The sequence below is a fragment of the Plectropomus leopardus genome, chromosome 10 (assembly GCF_026936395.1).
Source record: "Plectropomus leopardus strain MGB_pleo_1.0 chromosome 10, ASM2693639v1, whole genome shotgun sequence".
Classification (NCBI taxonomy): Eukaryota; Metazoa; Chordata; class Actinopteri; order Perciformes; family Serranidae; genus Plectropomus; species Plectropomus leopardus.
The window spans coordinates 31,544,843-31,566,791 of record NC_142185.1 but is presented as its reverse complement, the minus strand read 5'-3'; the positions used below and the strand labels follow the sequence as shown (position 1 = coordinate 31,566,791).

At 37.4% G+C, this 21,949-nt stretch overlaps 1 protein-coding gene across 1 annotated transcript in view; it reads right to left on the bottom strand.

Annotated features, from left to right (window-relative positions):
* The window catches only part of xpo4 (exportin 4), a 69,367-nt gene extending 48,645 nt beyond the window's left edge, over nt 1-20,722 (bottom strand). The window contains exons 1-6 of the mRNA XM_088083590.1: nt 20,490-20,722; nt 15,664-15,769; nt 12,609-12,750; nt 11,305-11,443; nt 8,647-8,763; nt 8,414-8,566 (exon numbers count right to left, since the gene is read on the bottom strand). Of these exons, the coding sequence (XP_087939716.1) occupies nt 8,414-8,566; nt 8,647-8,763; nt 11,305-11,443; nt 12,609-12,750; nt 15,664-15,769; nt 20,490-20,582 (750 nt within the window). The 5' untranslated portion in view covers nt 20,583-20,722. The remainder of the gene's footprint in view (nt 1-8,413; nt 8,567-8,646; nt 8,764-11,304; nt 11,444-12,608; nt 12,751-15,663; nt 15,770-20,489) is intronic.
* Between the last annotated feature and the right edge of the window lie 1,227 nt (nt 20,723-21,949).

Below are 21,949 nucleotides of genomic sequence, written 5' to 3'. Positions count from 1 at the left end.
GTCAGCTGACTCTAAAAACTGTCACGGGCATCTCTGCCTCACCGCATGATCTCCTCCCACCTGACAGTAAAGCCGTGAAGCATACGGTGTCTCCCTCACTCACCTGACGGTGAAGCTTTGGGGCCCAAGGCGTCGGCAAGGTGCCAAGACATTACAAAAAATCTATAGATGTCCACCCTTATGGTGGCACAAAGGGATGACAAAAGTCAGTAGGATTTCCATCTTCTGGCGACCATGAACTATTGTACAAAATTTTATGATAATTAATTGTTACTAAAAAGTATAATACACTAATACTAATAACATGACATGAGAATTATGGCAGACCTTTAGACATCCTTTAGTGTGACACCATAAGTCATTTTTTGCTTTAATCCTCTATAATTAATAGTCATAGTGCAAGCAGATGCAAAAGTAACGGTTCTGAGTTTTCCTTCCTCCCGACATCTATTGCATTAGTGAACAAACAATCGGCTAATCCCTCATAGTGGTAGCGTCTCGCTGAGCTGAGGAGAAGGTTAATTAAGAGGCAAGATTAGCTGCTTTAGTTTGCACTAATTAAAGAATCACACAATCAAGTTTTTTAGGCTTTTTATAGTATTAATCGTCTTTTATTATGGTTAATTTATAATGGGGTGGGTGCAATATTTCATTGCAATATTTAATGATTCCATGCTGTCCACTATATATTGTTTGCCCTGTGGTTAATGTATTGTTATGTATCCAATGTCATACAGCTGTGTCAAACATACAAATTCCCTTAAGTACAATTAAGTTTATCTTATCTTATCTTGCACACAATCGTTGTGCACTGACAGCACTCAGGTGGCGAATTTATGTCACATGGCATTGTGTAAGAAACGACTTATTTTAGTCCAAAGCATGATGTTTTTTCTAAACCTTATGAAGTAGCTTTTTTTGCCAAAACCTAACACACAACTGTTTCGCAGCATGAATCGTGTTGCAAAGCGTCAGTAATTGATGACCTAAGGTAGGAAGAGGTTTTATACTCAGAGGGAGGTTTCAAAAGTCTAACAAATTTTTAATACCCACCAAAAATTAATGGAAACCAACAGGTGCCTGGAAAGTTTAAAAAAAAAAAAACCTTAGCTAATGCAGAGTGTGTTTAATTTGTTACTAATGGACTAAACCATGACACACCCTTGGAAAAGTTTATAAGTTAAGCTCAAGCGCGACAAATCAAATTTGGCTTCACATTTCACATCCTCAGCTTCTCTTTCATCAACAATTTGCAGACCTTGTACAAAACACTTCACAGATCAATCTGATATGATCTTCATGACCAGTTTAAGTGGACAATCTCAGCGATCTCAACATCTTGCAGGCCTGGGCAACCTTCGTGCCCAAGGATTGAGGATTAGCGAGCTTCTCCTGTATCCTCTATTCATTAGGGTTGATCCTGCTGACTGAGGATGGACCCGCTGAACAGGAAGACCGGCTGAGCGTCTGCCAGCGGCCGTGCACAGAGCGCAGCGCTATGCTATGGCGCGTGGTGGGGTTTAAGTGATATATCCTGCTTTAAGTCTCCCCTGCAGCCTCGCCATGTGAAATAACAGTCCAGGAATACCTCCTCACTGACCCAACCCCCTCCTTCCCATTTCCTTCCACTGTTTGGCCCCCATCTGTTTAGACAGCAGTTGTCTTTGAATCTCCCACTTCTGAATAAACCAATAACACATCAATTATGCCTCTGAGATCATGAAGTGATAAGTTGTGGAGGAAAATCTCCATGGTGGTTTCTGCAGCTCCTGCCAACTCTTTGGTTTTCTTTACTGTATTTAAGTTCAATTAGAAGCGTAAAATGCAACATCTCCTGTGAGAGAGTAAAGGGCTCAGAGACAATAATGTGAGCTAAATACAGTTTGAATAAAAGCAGCAACACAGTGGAAAACTAAAAAAGTCCACTCAGTAGATTGCACATCTGAGCTGATGGCGACCAGTCGAGACAATTCTTGTAATTAATGAGGATGAAAGTGATTTTAATCACTGAAAAAAAGCCACAAATATTTGATCCATGTCGTTCATTACTGGACTTTAACTACATTAACTTTGTCTGTAGGCTACAGAACAACAAAGTAGGAAATGACAACAACAAATCCAATTAAAACAGATAAACCTTTTAACCCCTTAAAACCTGGATCGACACCAGTTTTCTTGTGCTGCCCTCAGACGCCTTTCGCAGGTTTGAAAATGAGCAAACTGGCTAGATTTCTTTTAAATACATGGGGAAAAGGCAAACAGCAACTTGGCATGAAATTTCACATAAATTGCATACATTTTTTTAAAGATGACAAAGAAATGAGCTGAAAATGATCTTTCATAAAAGAAAGAGAGTCATCAAATAACTAGGAATAATTAAGAAAATCAAGAATATCAAGAAAATATTATGATTATTTTAGTCATACACTTAAATTACATTATAGAAATACACATATATTTATTATTATCTATATTTATGGGCACTTTTTCCTGATTTTCTCTCTCTCTTTTTATTGCTATTTTCAGGTAATATTCTTGTAACTTTTAACTAATTTCTTGGTAATTTTTCAGTCATTTCTTGTTAAGGTGCTCATTGCCTTCTTTCCAAGGAAATTGAGCAAATTTGCTCAGGTTTCAAAGGGTTTAAGACATACCCTCGCTTATGTAAAAGCACAAATATCAAGGAATAGGAAGCAGTCCACAGAATTGGGTAGGCGAAATTCTCTGCTACAGAAACGCACGATGGCATGACACTGCGTGGAGGACCTAACAGGACAAGGTCGCAGCAGGTAAGTTGGCACAGCTGCGCACAGTTGAGTTGTCCCGCCTGGATAATGAAAATTGTGATTTACTAATCCCATAACATGCCTAAATATATTTGGTTTGGGATTTATCTGCAGATGCTTCAGTTCAAAGTGAGACCAACTTTTTTTATGGATGTCAGTTTTTGAGCCACAGCAAAGGCCAAAATGTGGCCTTAAACAGACGGTAAGGCTTTTTATTTTTAGCCAAACCGATTTCTGGAAAACGTGTAGCTCCTACTGGCTGGTTAAGTAAGGTGAGGCCCGACATATCGTAACCATTTGTCACAGAGCTGTACAAAAATGTCCATCCTTACATGCAAAGAGAAAGTAATCTTTTAATCGAGTTATTTATGATAAGACCAACATGCCTCAGAAACGTCATAATCTTTTTAAGTGTAAAAGAAAGGTATTTTTACACATTAAAACAAATGCTCCTACTGAATGCGCATCAGCATTTAACCCTTCTGTACACTGCCTCGTCTGTGTATAGACAGCAGTAGTTAAAGATTCTCCATTCAGGTCAGGGCCAAGGAAAACATCCAGCATCAGCTTACACACTCCAAATCCTAACCTTAACCTGAGGGCCAAACTGCCTATAAATTGACCTCCGAACAGCTAATGAGAATAAAGAGCCGGGCTCAGTCGAGTGTTAGGCTGACAGCCGTCTCTTCAGCACAAGAATAACTCCGGATTGAAGGCTGCTGGGGGTGACTGCTGCAGGGAAGTTCATGCAGCTTTCCTAACGTCTCACTAAAAAATAGCTGTAAAAAATACAAAAGTGGCGGTCACACTCTCTCTCCTTCTCTTATAATGAAGTATTTTACTAAAAGTAAAATAAAAAAAAGACATTGACCAGTCTCTCCAGGATTTGCAGGCTTTTTTTGGTATTGTTGCAGCCTAAAATTCCTGATTTCACAGCAATGCATGTTGCAGTGTTTTCAGGTGTTTTTTAAATCTCCGTCAGCTGTCAGCCTGAAGAGGATCTTGCATTTGTGTTTCTGTCTGCAGATAATTTTGCAAACTAGATACTAATAGATACGACTGGACCAATCAGCCTATTACTTGTGTGCACACTGCGGTGCTGTTAAACAAGTGTCATAGCTCTCTGTCTCTCCCTGTCTGTCTGTCTGTGTGTGTGTCTGTCTTTCTCCTAGTCTGTCTCTCTCTGACTGTCTTTCTCCCTTTCCGTCTGTCTCTCTGTCTGTATCTCTCTCTCCGTCTGTCAGTCACTCTGTCCGTCTGTTTGTCTCTCTCAAAGCAAATATTAGCTTGCCGTCATTGACTCCTCACTCCTCTTAAGCAGCTAATGGGGGCCGCACGTTATCCATAAATAGTTTCAGCCAGAAACAACAAATCTAACTTTCTCTTTCAGGCCGCGTTTTGGCCTTCCCTGTTACCCAAAAGCTGACATCTGTGGAAAAGTTTAGTCTTGTCTTTAATTGGAACATCTGCAGATAAATTTCATACTTGCTATGTCATGATCCACTAAAGTTAGGCACAATATGAAATGGATAAATCCCCATTTTTTTGGTCATCTTCTGTCATCTTGATTGTAAAGGAGCCAGGAGGGGACAATTTCACCAGGCACAGCTGCCACGGCTGCCACCCAATTTTTGTTGCAATGATTGGCCGAAATCGCAAGGTCGCGCAGAATGCACAGGTATTGTTTTCATTTGCATTAATTGTTGTGATTGCAGCATCCAGGCGAGGCTGATTAAGACAACAGAGCCTCAATAGAAGAGGCGGGGAAGGCCATGCTTAATCTGAAACAATTTTCGATTTGGTGAGCTGATACACCATGAAATCTACACATTCCTCTCTGCTGAAGAAAAGAACAGATGGCAGAAAACAAGATTGCCACAGAACAAAGCGCCACTGGCTTTTATAGAAACACAAGTGGCAGAGATTACTTTGGAGATTCCTCTGCATACCAAATCCATCTAAACAACACAAAGAGCATCCAGATATGCAGACTGATCCAGCAGAGTGGAGGCAGCAGGGTGGGAGGGTGATCTATCTGTCAGCTCGAACAGCCATTTACAGCACCTGACTGCCGCCGCAGCCTCGAGGCCTGACCACGACCCCAAGCAGAGTCAAGCCCGGTGTGGAGTGACACGGGGTGTCGTACCGACGCCCGAGAAGCGTGCCTCCGCCAGATGACACCACAGCCGAAGGGTACAGACGGCGGCGAGGACAGATGACATGCATGCCGCTCGGTTCGTCTGAGGAAGAAACGCTTTTTAAAAAAGGGGTCTTTGAGCTGGTTGAGGAGCGTGTGTATTCGTGTGTGAAAGGCGGCGGCTGTCAGCCATGCAATTAAGGAGAGGCCCCTTGATACCCGTCCTGGCATACGTTTGCATCGCATCGCACAGGCACAGGCGTGTTGTGACACTTGCAGACAGGCGACCACACTCATTCAGGCGTCCCAGCGGCCTTCATCAATCTGTTCTCCTTTTCAACAGCGGCCCAGACACTTGTAGGTTCAACATAGACTCACATGCACACATAATTTCAATGAGAATGCCACTTGATTCGAGAATTTATTTGCTACTTCTATGGCCTGCGACAATCGACATCAAGAAACCAGAGAACTTCAGCTCTATTTCCAGAAAACTGATACCATGAGGCCTGATTTTTTTATGATTTATCCATCGCTTTTTACTTCAGTCATTTAAATGTACTTGATGATTTTGTAAAGGTATCTTTAAAAACCATGTGTAATCTAAATGGAACAATGAGACCAATTCAAGATGTAAAAGAAATCAAAATTGTGATTCAATTTAACCTGAAGTTTATCGAAGGTGCAAGTTTAAAGTCTAAACAAAATTACTGTAAAATATACAAAAAGTATGGGTGGAAATCACCGGAAGTGCTATGATAAGATATTATCGTGATACTTAAGTAACAATACAATGTTATTGCAATTTTTAAATTAATTAATGAAAAAGTGCGCTACTTTGGCTCCACCGCAGCTGTGTATCTCCCTCTGATCTTAAACATTTGCTGAAGGCATTTAAACAAAGTTTTTTGTTGGAATTGGTTAAATTTCAAATTCTAAATTTTGACAGAAATATTTTCATTTTTATTATAAATGCATATATGTTCCTAATATTGGTCATCAGTCTCATAAACTTCTAGTAATCTGCGTTGGTATATGCCCTGAAAAACCAATACTGGTCAAACCCTCATTACTATAACATTTTCAAAACTTTCAACGACTTTTTTTTTCTTTTCTTACTATTATCTTAGTGTTTATTATTTTGTATTTATGTTATATATATTTTATATATTGGTTATGTGGTGGTACATTTTTGGGGAATTCAAAGGCATTTATGGGTAAACTGGTACATTTCCCCAATTACCTATGAATTTTCCATTGAATTAAATAAATTTAATACCAGACAAATGCAATATTTTACCATATGAGTGTAAACATCTTCCCATCTAAAAGTGACTTAAAGCATTGATTTAGACGACATAGACACGACATATCAAACAGAAAAAATGCAATAAAAGCAAACTTACAGTGAACTCCAACAACTGTTAAACAATGACAGATCAGATAAAATCACTCACATACAGTCAATGCTCTGGTGGCTCAATAAACAAACTGAAACAAAGTGTCGCAACAGCCAAAACACACACACACAAAGACTCAAAAGTGCGTCTTTGAAAAACACACACACACATATCGAACCGAGCGTGCCGGGCATACCAAGGGGAGCCTCAACAAGCCAAGGCGGGGGTGGAGGGCTGCTGGAATGATACGGAGATGGACACACAGACACCTCTTTGAAAGTGATACATGGCCCTGGCTGGCAGCAGAGCGCCACTCAAGATCCCCTCAGACAGGCAGAGAGGATGCCAGGCCGGTTGGGATTTAGGTCGTAATGAGGCTGCATCGTGCACACACACTCACACACATACATGCACGCACATAAAACACACTAAGTGCCTAAGTTCGCTCAACAATGCGGCCAACTGCAAAGATAATATGGATGTGTGCCTCTCACTACAAAGCAAAGCTGATGGTCAGATCTGCATTCCTGGGTATCACATATTTGTAGCGCCACACACACACACACACCAACACCAACACACATATACCCATCACAGAGACAATGCATACTGATCTACACAAAAAACTCATCTATATTCACATAATTAATAAAACTAAGTCCAACAATTTGGAGCAGAATCCACTGACATGCATTTCTAACCACCGTATGAACCCTCTGTTTTAACCTGAAACCTGCTGCTTTTTTCAACAAAAAAGACTTTTCTCTCTTCCTCTGGATACCCATTTCCATTTCCTTTAACAAACCTTTTTACAACCTGGGTCTTATTTTTGTACTTTAAGCCACCAATATTGGGAGAAACTCTGGGCGAAAAAAATCAAGACAGAATAGCATCGCAATATTTTGCATAACTATATTGTGTCGATACACAAACGCAAAGTATTGATTTTTTTTATAGTTTTAGATTTTTTTAAACTATATGTACTGCAAATACAAATGAAACTTTTTGATGCCTATTGCTTTTTTAATTCCACTAAATACATGTTGTGCATTGAAAACTTTATCTTACTAGATAATAAATGATCTTGACAACATTTTTCTACAACTTGCAGTTGGAAAAAAGGTCATAATTTGAAGTACATTATTATATTTGTTATCACAATACTCAGCATATCACAAAATATTTACATTCTCAGTAATATTGTATCATGGCCTAAGTATCGTGATAATGTCACATCGTGGGGCTTCAAGTGAAGATACACAAATACTGAACAATAAGCAATATAAGTGGTGCAATAATCAAATTAAATATATATATATACATATATATATATATTAATCCTAAATTATACATTAGAAACATGTATCAGGGACCCAGGCCCAGGTCTGAGTCCACTGGACCCCAAATTCCAGTTCTTTTGATTAGTGTGAACGTTTTCAACTATATCTGGGCACGGTAAACTGATCTGTGCTCGAGGTGGTCTAGAGCGTACAGTTCATATGTACTTCATTATGGTACACATCAGCTGTGAACATCAACTGCACAAAAACACGGAGGTGGGCTGCTATTTCACGCGACTACAAGGAGTTTTTAGCCGCTTATGAAGCAGTCGCAATGTTATTTAGTTATTTAGATAAGATATTTGAGTAAAACTGTTAAAACTATTTCAATCATCTGTCTGCTTCTGTGTTTTATACATCTGAATTCTGTGAGAAAATTAAATGCCATGGTGCCAGTTTTAAGCAATTAAATTGCTTCATAAAATCTCCCAATCCAATAAAAGTTGATGGCTTAAACTACAAACATAAACTCGGGTTTTCTTGAGTTTTAAGAATTTAATCTGTGCCCAACTGGGTGCAATTAATCTGTAAAATAAACTTTTAAAGAAAAACAAATATTCCAAAATGTGAACTATTAAGCCATGAGCTGCACTTAATGTATAGTTATGAAGGTAACTGACCTGTTTTTTCTTCCCCACACTTTTGCAGGATTTTTCAAATCATGAGTGATCCAGAAATCCTCATATTTAGGTTTTCCTGACCTTTTGAGGTGTTACACTCCCCGTCAGCCTCCGACATAGAAAGGATATGATTGGGCGGCAGGAAGTTCCAGCAGAGGACCTGGTTTGCCAGAGACAGGTAGCGCTGGAAGACAGACGACATCTGGGCGTTCAGGTTTTCTCTGCGGCTGAACTCCTGCAGCACTTCCATGGTCAACATGAAGATCTGACGCAGGCCGTCCTCCTGGAGGCGAGGACAGAAAAATTAATTCAGGAATAAAAGCATAAAGTGACACAGACCAGGAGGTGAGGTGTGAGACAAACCTGGAAGAGACGCTTGCAGCTGCCATGAAACTCCATGCTGAGTCCGATGCTGCTGGTCTTACTGGAGCTGGAGAACTCGCTGAGCAGAGCGGTCAGGATGGAGCAGGCCAGCGTTTGCTGCAGCAGAGAGGATTGTGGGATCATACGGTTCAAATGTTACTCAAAGAGTTATACTGAGGTCAATCTGATCATTAGTAAACACCCAAAAAGAAGGAAGGGTTCATATAGACAGACCACTCTGTCCCATATTACAAACTAATTCTCAGCAGGTTTTAAGTACAAAATTACTGGGAAAAAAAAGTCAGTTTGCAATTTGATTTTTGCTCTTGGTGTATAATATTGCTCCACAATGCAATACACAAAGGAAATGGAGCAGCTGCAAACCATTAAAGCAAGTTGTGGTTGGTGGTGAGACAGCTCAGTGAAGGGCTAAGAAAACAAAAACAAGTATGAAATCTTTGGAAAAACATTTTGTTTTCTCTTTAGTGCAGATTACTTGGTGGTGATGTTTCAGAGTCGCAGTAACATCAAATTCTGTCCGTGCACGTTGCATCAATTCCAATACAAATAGCTAAGTATAAAGATTTTTGTCCACTTTTATTTTATCAATCTAGATCTCAATCTAGTTTTGGTGTGAGTGTTGGATAGATGGTCTCTTTCCAGAAATCATGACTCCGCTTACTCAAGATAATCCACAGACCTTGTTGTGAGCAGTTTCATATCTAAACTATTTTCTTTCTACAAAACTACACCCGCCCATTTTGTGGAAAGAAAATAGTTCCTAACCAAACTACAAAACAATCTAGATTGATAAATAGCACCACAGGTAAGAGGAGAAATATGTGTTTTTGATCAGGGGGTGAACTGTCTTTTTTCCTGTAGTTTAGACAGACAGACAGACAGCAATTGTGAGACTTTATTCCAAACAAACATTATATTAAATGACTTTACTGACGTCTTCCTCCTGTCTGGTTTTGTTCGTCTTCAGTGAAATCGCCTGCTCTCAGCCCTCCACGGCTCACAGTTGCCCCTTTTCTAGTTTGGCGTTTAGTTTGGGAAATAAATCAAATAGTGCCACCTACTGGATTAAGAGAAGGCTACCTGTTTGTTTTATAAAACAGAGCATTGAGACAAAGTCATGCCAATACAGTTCTACAAACACTTTGCCTTCATGCAGCCATGTTTCATCGGTGTGCTGCGTCATTCACACACGTCTTATTGAATAACAAAAGTTCACAGAGACAAACGTGAAAGCCAAAAGTATGTTAGAATGAATGGGAAAAAAGCACTTTGACAGAAGTTGTACACAAAATTGAGTGCACGACTGAAGAAAACTGGCACTCCTTATTAAACTTTCTTCTAACCACAGGAACATGCCTGGAGCTTTCTTTTCTCCCCCAGTACGGCCTTTGTTCCATTTTTTATTTTCAGACTGAGCTCTCTTGTAATCTGAGCCAGATCCCATGCAGGAGGTCTGTAACCAGGGCAGCAATGTGATCCATCAAGTCCTAAATATAATAAATACGATAAAAGCTTTAACTCAGTTAACAAGCGTTCCTCTGATGCTTTAAATACACTCACAAGTTCTACTATTTATCTGTATTTTGGGTGACTGTTTCTGAGTCTGTTTATGTCTTCTGTGCCAATAAGAACAGGACTGAATAGAGAAAAGACCAGAACATGTATTGACAGGCTTTGTTTTAGATGTAAGACACAATTTACTGTTGATTAAACTTGTCATATCTCATTATTTGTATCACTTTTCACTTATTTGAATGTGAACTTACATATGCACTTACAGAAACGTACACAAACAGCCAAAAGAAAACTGGGGACGCAGCGTTTGTTAGTTACGCCCCAAATCTCTGGAACACGCTGCCTATAGACAGAGAAGCCAGCTCGCTGAATATTTTGAAAAGAAAACTAAAAAAAACGTATCTGTTCACTTTAGCCTTTAACTAGCTCCAACTTAGCTGCTTTGCATTCTGCTTCGCACTGCTGCACATCTTTAAGATGTCTTATTTTCCTTAACTTTATCCTTATTTTTATCAAAAATGTCAATGGGTTTTATTTTATTTATTTATTTTCCATCTTATGTTAGGCATTCTGTATTTTTATCCTTATTTAATCTTATTTTTAGTAGTTTTATCCATGTGAAGATGCATTCTATGTCTTCTGATGTGAAGCACTTGGTGGATGTAATTTCTTTCTCGTAAAGCACGTTCAGCTGCATTTCTTGTATGAAAGGTGCTATACAATTAAAGTTTATTATTATCATTAATGTTGTGTTTCATTACAGCAACACTTCTGATGGACAAAATAATTTTTGTACAAGATAGTTCTGGGGAAGTAGAGAGAGATCACAAAATAGTGTCAGGAAACATGCGCTCCTTTGATTTGTTTGGATAAGTCCATTAGATCTTCCTAAGTTTTTTGAATAAGTAAAGTAATAATAAAAAAAAGCTAAAAATTGTATTTACATCTCAAAATGTTCTCTTTATTTATGTAATACTTATTCAGTCTCTTTCAAACTCCTTGTTGACTAATTTGGATCGATGTTTGAGCGATGCTTGGGAGGAGACGGACAGTATTTGGTGGCAGACCGACATTAATGGATTAAAAAGCATTATGTTCTGATATATTTGCATGTTTTCTCACCACTGTGGTGTTCCCGCTGCTGATGAGCTGCCCGACCTCATGAAAGATGCTTTTACAGTTGATGCTTTTGTCTAAAGAGCCTCTCTTAACGATGACCGCCACAGCCAACAGGATCTGCTCACGGACGTACTTCTGGAGACTGTAGAGAGAAAAAAAACACGAGAGAGGTGTGGTTTGTTGAAGGAAAGCTCTGGTGCAGAGAAACTTACAGTAAGTGCAACAACGCTGACCGACAGCAGGGACTGAGAACAGCAAGAAAAACAAAGTAAGAGAGAAATGTTGTTTCTGATGGTGCAATCACAGCTGCTGCTTATTTTCTTTGGCCTGCATCACACGGAAAAGTTCCTTTTAAATCACACTGTCTCACCAAACAAAAGCAAACAGAAATCCTTCATGTTTATTTGTTGAACATGTTAATCTGTCACAGCTTCAGGGCAGACTTGGTTCAATTATCAAATTAGTCTCTTCTTTGATGTTTTTAACTCATCCAAAAAGACCCTGATTTATTTTTATATATTGTGATATTTTAAGAGCAAACTCAAGACCTACCTTTTCAGGTTTTTTTTTTAACTTTACTTACTTATTTATTGACTATTTATTTTTACAATTTATTCTGTTTTACTAGATGGTATATTATTTTATTATTTTTAACAATTTTATATATTATTATTTGTTCTGTTATCCTTCTATTCACCCTTTATCGGCTATTTATTGATTTTACTTATCATTAATAATATATTAGAACTTTACTTATTTATTTATTGACTTTATTTTTACATTTTAGTCTGTTTTAATAGATGGTATATTAATTTATTATTTTTAACATTTTTACCTATTATTATTTGTTCTGTTAGCCTTTTATTTACCCTTTATTAGCTACTTATTTAATTATTGTATTTATTATTAACATTATATATATTTTTTTTTATCTTTTATTCCTGCCTTTGGTGTTTCCTTACTCATTTCCTCAATTCCTGATTTAATGAGAAATTGCATTTTATTGCTTTAATTAATTACAAAGTTTGACTTTTTTACCCACGTACCTGTGTACTCTGTGCGTGTGTGTAAAGTCTGATTGATTGATAACATATCAGAGGGATTTGAAAGGCTTGTAGATGAATATTAAAGGCTCCTTAATGACCCATTTTTCAGTGATTTAGACTTATGTAACAGGAGATGAGGTCTATCCGTGTTCTTGTGAAATCCCACCACTCACGAATGGAGGTCCATATAGGTCACACATACTTAATGCTCCTGTGAAACGCACATACAGGTTTAAATACGCCTCTTTCCGTCTTTCTTACTTGGGTCTCTGTAAGACGTAGGTGAGGAGGAACGCCCGCAGCGACTCGATGCTGGTCTTCTCCAGCAGGATCCACTCCCGCACCACCGCCTCCATGATGGCTGTGGCTGCCTGGAACAGCACATAGTCCACCTTACTGGTCTCTGGAGAGGAAAAGGAGGAGGAGGGAGAGGAGACATATAAGGAGGGAGGATGACAACGGTGAGAAAAGAGAAGTGGGTTAAAGTGAATTGCTGGGAAAACTCATTTCTGCTTTGTGTTCACACACATGTAAAAAGGGCTGGGGATATGACTTTAAAATAATATCACAATATTTTTAGCGTACATCTCGATACACATTATAAATCAACATTTTAAAATCTCCTCCAAACTAGCAGAAATTACTAAAATAAAAAATATAACATGAACTACAATTATAATTAAGTTGAATAAAGTAGTTTTGTTTTTTTTATCACTTATAGCATATATCAATGTACTTTTTAGTCTTTCTTTGTAGTACTTTTGATTTGCATTGTTTTTAGGTTTTATATAGCTTTTTGGGGAGTTGTTTTTTGATTTTATATTTTTGTTTATGTTGTCTCTAATTCTCTTGCTGCCTGTCTTGGCCAGGACACTCTTTAAAAACTAACTCTAAAAACTAAATCTAAAGAGGTTTTTCTTGTCAAATTAATAAAAATAAATAAATAAATAAAATTTAATAAAGTCTTGTTATAAAAAAAAAGTTGAATAACTTTTTATTATAATAAAATACATTTACAATGAAGCTGATTAAGTGTTGTTACAATTAAATAAATCAAAGTGGAAGCACTGGTGTTTTTATTTTGAAGCACCGACTTGTCTCACGCTGGAAGTGTTGAAGTTTTTGCTCAGCTGTTACTGCTGCACTTTTAAACATGAAAATTTATTCACTGTGAGTTGGAAACATCCTAGCTCAGATATTAATAGTATTTGCAAGTAGCACTGAGGCTCCATGGTCAAAATGCGACTAAATAATCATGATCAGAGTGCTGCAGATACAAAAACACACAGCCTCGCCTGCTCACACGACCATTAAACTCATCGTTACGATGAATCACTAAAAGTGAAGATTTATTTAACTCCTATTTATTTAACTCCTGTGAGCAGGAAATAAACTTTCAGTTCTCCAAATTATATATCAATAATATCTGCAAGTTGCACTCGTCAGAAAATTTGACGAAAATCTGCTGGAGACTATTGCCAGTTATAAAAAAAATTTCAAAAATGAGGAGACAATTTATACTCAACGTTAACGTTATAGTCATTTTGTATATCCAATGTGAAACAAGCCACAATACATAGAGTAACCTATTTGAGAACCCAGATTAAAGTGGTCGCACAATAAAAGTTTATGTGCTTTTTTTACTCCTGAAATGTTTTTAAACCATTAATTTTTATGGATGTATGCGTACACTACTGACATTCTCAGGAGTTCTTCTTTTACTGTACTTATACTTTGATACTATTTTAATAATAGATGATACTTGTTTTTATGTATTTGTTTTAATGTCTTTTAAATCTGTATTGTGATGTCTTATAGCTAAATTTCCTGTCTGCACAACAAATTTACCCTTGGGTATAAATAAAGAAACCTAGAAACCTTCATTAACATAACGTTTAAAAGGAATTCATGTTAAACCAAAACCACACCTATGACTAAATGAGGGACTAAATAAAACCCTTATGCCCCCCTTGAGCCTTTTTTTGCACCCAGATTATGCACATTTTAACTATAAAAAGTGGAGTTGGAAACACCCAAAATGCACTTGCACCTTAAGCTACAGATCATTTACACAGGGGCCGATGTAGCTGTTTAAACTGTAATTGGTGTCTGATCTGGACATTAATAGTTATGATTAGTCTGAGAGGAACCTAATGTGAGCAACACAACCCAATTTACGAGGCAGTTTTAATGATCGGAAAAAGGCAGGGCAATTTTATTATTTTGGCACAATTTAATACACATAGCCTCAACTTTATATGCTTTATATTATGATGCAAACAGCAACAAGCAACATAAACTCAGCAGTTTATAGGGTACACGTCGCTATAATGAATGCAGTCTAACACGTCAGTCCTGCAATAAATCCTTCATAAAGTGTATAACGTTAAGTTTCATATTGCTGTTGAATTGTACTGAATTACACAGAGAGGTGTTTCTGATATTTAGTCTACCCTCCTTCATACAGATGCGATGGATAAAATATATGACAACGATAATTTTAATTAGGGTTTGTGACCTTAGTTAAGGTTTGTGGCAGAAGGTCTGTGAGCATAACCAGGTATCCTGCAGCTTAAGGGAATGTAGATTTAAGACTTTTTAAGACTTTTTTATTGTAACTTGGAACTGTGTTTAAGACCAATTTTCTAATAATCAAAACTGAAGAAGCACAAATATTTATGTATCATTTAACATGACTTTTGAAAAAATAAAGTTACATGATCTGTGTTAAATTTTGAAAAAACAATCCATGAACACACGGAAGACAACGAACATATTATTTTATCATGAAAGTATCGATGTAGTTTACCAACAGAAGTGGGAAATATCTGGCATTTCTGGACGTTTTTCTGGGCGATTTTGTTTCTCAATCTGCATGTAAGATTTTAAGATTTGAATTCCCATCATGACAAGTTTGAGAAAAGGAATTGATCAAAATATTGAACAAAAAAAGGCTGTTCCCAATTATCTTATGGTTTTACAATACAACGTCAGAAAAAAAGAATTTTTAAATCTTTTGAAAGGTTAATCTAAGCCAATTTAGCATGAATTAAGGCCTTATTCTCAGAATAATGAATTTAATTCCTCTAAAAACGTTTTAAGGATCCACAGGAGCCCTGAGAACATCAATGGCTGAAGCAAAGATTGAATGGAGATACTTGACTAAAATAAAAGTAAAGTGAAACTCAAACACCCTCTTCTTCTTAAACGGCCGTAGACACATAACTGCTCTCATTTCTATATAAAACAGAACAGTCCTCTCTGGATAAATTCGTGTTTATAAAAGATCATGTAGGATGATTACATCATTAGTTACCTAAGATGTGCTTGCAGATGGCAAAAGGGGATTTGGATTTCCTGAAGGAGAGGAATATGTGCTCAGCATGCTGCCTCTGTTCTGTGCTGACCATGGACGGCGGTGCCTGTAAACAAACACACAAACATTTTATTTATAGACAAACTTACTTCTATGTTCCCACATTTCTCAGAACATCTCATTTGCTTTTATACATGTGATTTTTTAGATTTTGTTTGCACAAATCTGCTATTTTAATCGATGAGATATGGATTAAACTTGCGTCACAGTGCTAACAAACCCAGATGCAGGCCTATTCAACAGGCAACCTGTAAGACAACTGTCGTCCAACGATCAGTAAAATTTAAAACCCAAAGTCGATTATAAATACTTTAGCCAACAAAGCTCTCCTGTGCTTTTGACCTAATTGCTTTATTTAAAACCCACAACACGCCATCGGGTGTGAAAGGCATCTTTTCTTTTAAAGTTTGCCATAACTGCACCATTTATCACAGCCAGAAACTGTAAAGACAGAAATTATCAGCTAATTTTTGACGGTCCTTTATGGAATCATGTTGGTCAAGAAAAATAACTCAATCTACCCCTAAAACAGCAATTTTCCTTCTAATCGCTTCATTTTATATGTCACATTTAAATTTTAACCAAAAAATAATCGTTTGCATGAACCAAATCCTGTAAAAAATATTACATTTTGCGCACTTCAACAAAACTGGGAAGCCTTATATGACTCTGCTGAGGCCAACAGCCACGAGACAAAAAAATCTGTGAATCTCAACAGAACTGCAGGCTGTTTACACAGAGCAGACAGGAGAGGACAAGAGAGGATGTAAGAAGAGTTTGAAAAAATAAATTGTTCAGTACAGCATGTAGAGCATCCCCTTTGGTTAATATTGGTAACCACCCCCTGATTAGCCCTGATTGGCTAATTAACAGCCAATCATGCAGTTGGACACGTTTGAAACCCAAGACAGGAGGCACTATAAGTGGTTTGCCAAGATTAGAGTCTATACAGTATGTACAGCAACCACTCTGAGAGTACAGCAAACATTCAGAGTTCAGTATAAAAACAGTACTATAGGAAGGAGTATTATTATCACAAGCCCTGGTATCGATACTTAATATTATATATATATATATATATATAGTAATATTCACAGGAAAAGTACAAACAAAACAGTCAATAAGAGAAAACCTCTCATGATAACAGCTCAAAACATGAAAGTGCAACACACACACACACACACACACACACACACACACACACACACACACACACACTCTGACAGCCTTTTATTGAGCAGAGTCGCCATACAGCTCAGCAGGAAAGTCACATTCCTGTCCTAATTGCAGTAAAAGCAGCTCTGAGGCTGAGGGCTACAGAGGAAAGAAAGACCCTTTTATCTGAGAGTGCACACACACACACACACACACACACACACACACACACACACACACACACACACACACACTCACACACACACACACACACACACTCACTCACACACACACTCACACACACACACACACACACACACACACACACACACACACACACACACACACACACACACACACACACACACACACACACTTTGAGCCACATAATATACCATGATGAGCTGGCAGACACACAACACACTATGACTTGTGTCAGAGTAACAGATTCTGATGTGACCTAAAACGTAAAAATAATGAAATAAAAGTCTCAATAAGATTAAATAACTTTAATTAAAAGAAAGTTTAAGGCTGCACTGATGAATATTTCTAAATTGTAGTATTTTTTTTACAGACTGTCTGTCTCAGTAGTACAGAGACAGACAGTCTGTAAAAAAATCTCTTCATTACATTTCTTGAATCTAACTGCGGCTGAACCAAAACAACCAATCACAGCAGAGGACTCTCTAACGCTGCTGTCAGTCATGTCAATCACTGCATGTGAGCTGCAGTCAGCGATGATCACATATGAATCAATATTCTGTGGTTGCATTGCCTAGTTTTCGTCTCACATGTCTTGAGAAACATATTTTAGAGTGCTATTTAGCTGTAAAATCAGGTGCGCGGTGGTGGTTCGTTTCACCTCCAAAGTTTTAAACAAGGCGGCCAGGTCACAAACAATCTCGTTTTACAGCTAAACAGTCCACTAAAAGGAAGCCAAACCTATTATCAGAATAACCACTGTTATGACTCTTACTCAAATCGGACACAGTTCATTTGTGAAATAAATAAGGAAAATAAACTAATTCTGGCGACCCCCTGGAGGACTCTGGCTAACTAACACAGACCTAATACAACTGTCCTGCAGTAAAATCAAAAACTCTTGCAGAGGGTTTGTAATTCGTAATGCTTTTGAGCCACTTTGCATTAAAGCACCTGTATAATAGGGTCTATTACATCCCCTCAAATCATTTAAATAAATTGTAATTGCATTGTAGTGGATGAAATTTTACAACTTACTGTTACACCCCCTGGTTATTTGAGATGCAAAGTAATCTTTTATATTCAAAAATTGCATGCAAGTATAAAGACAAGTGACATACATGTGTTCCTGTGCAGAGCTGGGTTTCATAAGAATATGGTTATTAGAGTGAGTTAGGTTAATCTACATTTTATCAACAGGTAAGTGTAAGTAGAAAGTAAAGAAGCAGCATTGGGTTCAGTGGTAAGTTTAAAGAAGCCAAAAAGGCATTAAAATAAGATTAACTGTGAAAATTCAGACCTCAAAATTTCAAATTTAAAACTACTTAATGTTTTTTTAAGGCCTCATATTGACAAAATTGAATATAAAACTGTTTAAGGTCCTGGAGATATTCCCTCTATAAAGTCTTGTGAGGTTGGTGCACATGTAGCCTGTTTTTTTGCAGAGTCCCTTTAATTGTTGTAGTGTCCCTGAGTGCTGCTGGACACAATATTCAAGATTATCCTGATAATCAAAATTCGATCAAATTACGATCAAATTATTGTGAGTGGAGTTTTTTCTCATTGTCCGTGATAAAACTGCGCACAGTTCCATCCCTAACTAAAATTTATATACTTAAGAAAAAAAAAGAGCGCACAACATCCAAGACTTCTTCGCCACAAAGTTACCGACAGAAATCAGCGTTATATCATGTTAAAAAAGTCAACCTGAAACGGATCTAATGCTACACTGACCACCACCGTCCTGTTCAACTGACTTTGAATAAACAGTCAAATAAACAGTTTATATTAAATCAAGAGCATTGTACTTAATGATAAAACATATGCTTTATCATCTAGGTCTCCAACAGGGGGTCCACAAGCCCTTGGGGGCCCTTAAAGTTATTGCAGGGGGGCTACCACTTGTTGTTGTTTATTGTTTTTTCTTAAAAAAAAGAAAAATCATTTAATTTACAGTAAACAACACTGATGATAGGCTCACTGTTACCATGAATCCTTGTGCAATTGTTGGAAACCTAATGCTTTAACGCTGTGTGGCCCTATTTAACAGTTAGTCCTACATGACAGTTAGCTTTATTATTATTATTTTAACTGTATTTGTATTCTTGTGAGCCAAAATAGACTGTTTCCTAACCTGTCACACAGGCTTTTTTATTGTTATATTTTATTTCATTTTATTCTATTTTTAAATCTCTTCCTCTAGTAATTTAACTGCTCTTACTCTATTTGTTTGTACCCCATACTTCTTATAGGCTGATCGTCATGTTTTAGTTTATCTACTTGCTCATCTATCTGTTATTCAACTGTTTTTATGATCCCATCTTTGTTTTAACCCCACTGATGTGATGTCGTCATGTCTTGTTAGATTCCCTCTTTTATTATTTTTATCATCTTTTATTGCATTCATTTTTTAAAAACTATATTTATTTACTTTATTATTGTTGTATATGTATTTTGTTCTGTCCTTTTGACTGTCCTACACCTTTTTCTGATTGCTGATGTGTATTTTTTAATACTCCCTGAATTCCTGCATTTGCTTTGTCTGTCAAAGCATTTTATAAACAACAGTTTTAAAGCTGCTCATATCATTAATTTACCCCTTATTGATCTGGACAGAAAAACTTTTACTTTACAATCCACAACAGCTGAAAACAATGGCACACATTGCTAACCATCATATTCAGAGCACACCTGCTGACGAACATGTGAAGGGAAAGTGCTTCAAACGTTCAAATGAAGAAAATAATCCTCGAAAACAGACATTTATCTCCGTCAGGATCATATTTTAAAACGGAGCAACGAGCAGAAACCATAACACAGAAAGCAAAATGGCAGAAAGCAAGAAGAAGCTCTAGCTAGCTAATTTACCCCCAACACAGCGACCCATGACAGGCACATGGTTAGCCGCTGTTAGCCGGGGTGTCCGGGTGTTTATTTCAGAGAGGCCGAGGGGAAAACAAACACACTCTGGATATAAATGAGTGTTTTAGGATGAGCTAAAGCTACAGACGGAGTGAATCAACAGCACCGGGATGCTCCAACTGTCCACACTGACTGTAATAAAACTTAACGGCTCAAACGGCTCAACACGACCCGCACAAGTTTCCCGAGCCGCCTTAAAACAAGCTCCCAAACACGGGGAGACGTTTTTGAGGTCGGCGGTGGTTCACGAGGAAGCGGGGAAATGAAGAAGAGTCGGGAAATGTTGGTATTTTTGCGGGATGGAGAGAAGCAAGAGACGAGAAGGCGCCACGCATCGCTCGCGTACCGTTTCTCTGAGGTGAAAAACTGAACACATTTAACAACAAAACCCGGGAAAACCGCGCGGGTGTACCCCGCCGCGGGCACAAAGTTAACGCCAACGTCCCGCCCCGGCCTTCGTAGCTACGAAACAACGCTGAATTTCTCACCATTAAAACTTTGGCAGCGCTTTCCAGCTGTGTGATCACTTCTGGTGCACCGACCGCCGCCATCATCGTCGTCCCTCTCCAATGACGCGCCATGCGCTCTGCATTGTGGGATTACAGAGAGCGCTGGTACCCGGCCGGGTTCAACCCTTCAACCTGCGCGTGCAGGCAGCGGGCTGTGACGTAATCCACAGAAAAACAAATATTAGCAACTAAAGTCAAATCAGTGCTTATCAGACAAACATATTACAAAAACAATAACTAAGAAATGGACAAGAGAAAGTAATGTAAGTAAGTGATTGTACTCACTCAACTCAAATGGCTCAATGTGCTTAAGTACAATTTTGAGGTATTTGTACTTTGAGTTTTTCCATTTTATGCCACTTTGTAGCACACGTCTACTCCAATACATCTCAGAGGGAAATACTGTACTTTTTACTTCACTACACTTTATTTGATCACTTATGTTACTTTGCATGTTCAGATTAATACTACAAAATATAATATAGTAATTAACAAATTATTATCTAAAATCATAGAAAAAACGACTTTATTGATTCCAGGGGGAAATTGCCAAGGCCATATATATATATATATACTCCACATTTACCAGCTGCACTAATTAAGTGATGAACAAAAAGTAAGTATATATCTACTTCTACTAAAATGAAATGCTGAATACAAGAAAAATTAATTAGTTTTATGCTGTAGTTTTGCTACTTTTGTAGCGTAAATGTAGTAATATTAGACAAGTCTGAAAAATAACAGAAGAGTCAGTGGGGTGTTTACATGTTTTAAAGGCTGTTGCCTTTAATTAAAATGTATTAATTTCTTACACTGTACTATAACTTTTAATTTTTATTTTATATCTATCTTTTTGATGTTTTGACTTGTTTGTATTTTTGTTATTATTTTTCTTTTTGTATTTTAAGTTTTGAATTATTTTTCAATGTCATTTTTTAGGTGTTTTTTTCAAACTGCCTTGATGCTTTAATGCTTTACATAAAGGACTTTGTATTGCCTTGTTGCTGAAATGTTCTCTAGACTTGCCTTGCCTTAGTTTCTTAATTTTTAAAAATAATTGAAAGTCCATGTCTCCATCAAGAATAGTCAAATGTCTCAGACTTGTTATGTGTAATTAAGTTATTTACACTAATTATTGATCATAAATAATCATCAACCCCTGATCTTTGTCATTCTTCCATATTTATTAAAGGCAGATTAACTATTGTTTGATTTCTTTTTTCTTTGTATTTACTCTGCAGGGACAAGTCAAAAGAAATGTAATTCCCCTTAATATATACGTCATACAACTAATTTCTGCACGAGTCCAAGTTTATTACAGGTAGATATAAAAAAAAAATCTAATTCAAAATGTGATCCAACCAGAAAAAAAGTTACATATATGAATTAATCTATATCACCTTCCCTTCACACATAAATGCACTGAAATAAAGCACGAG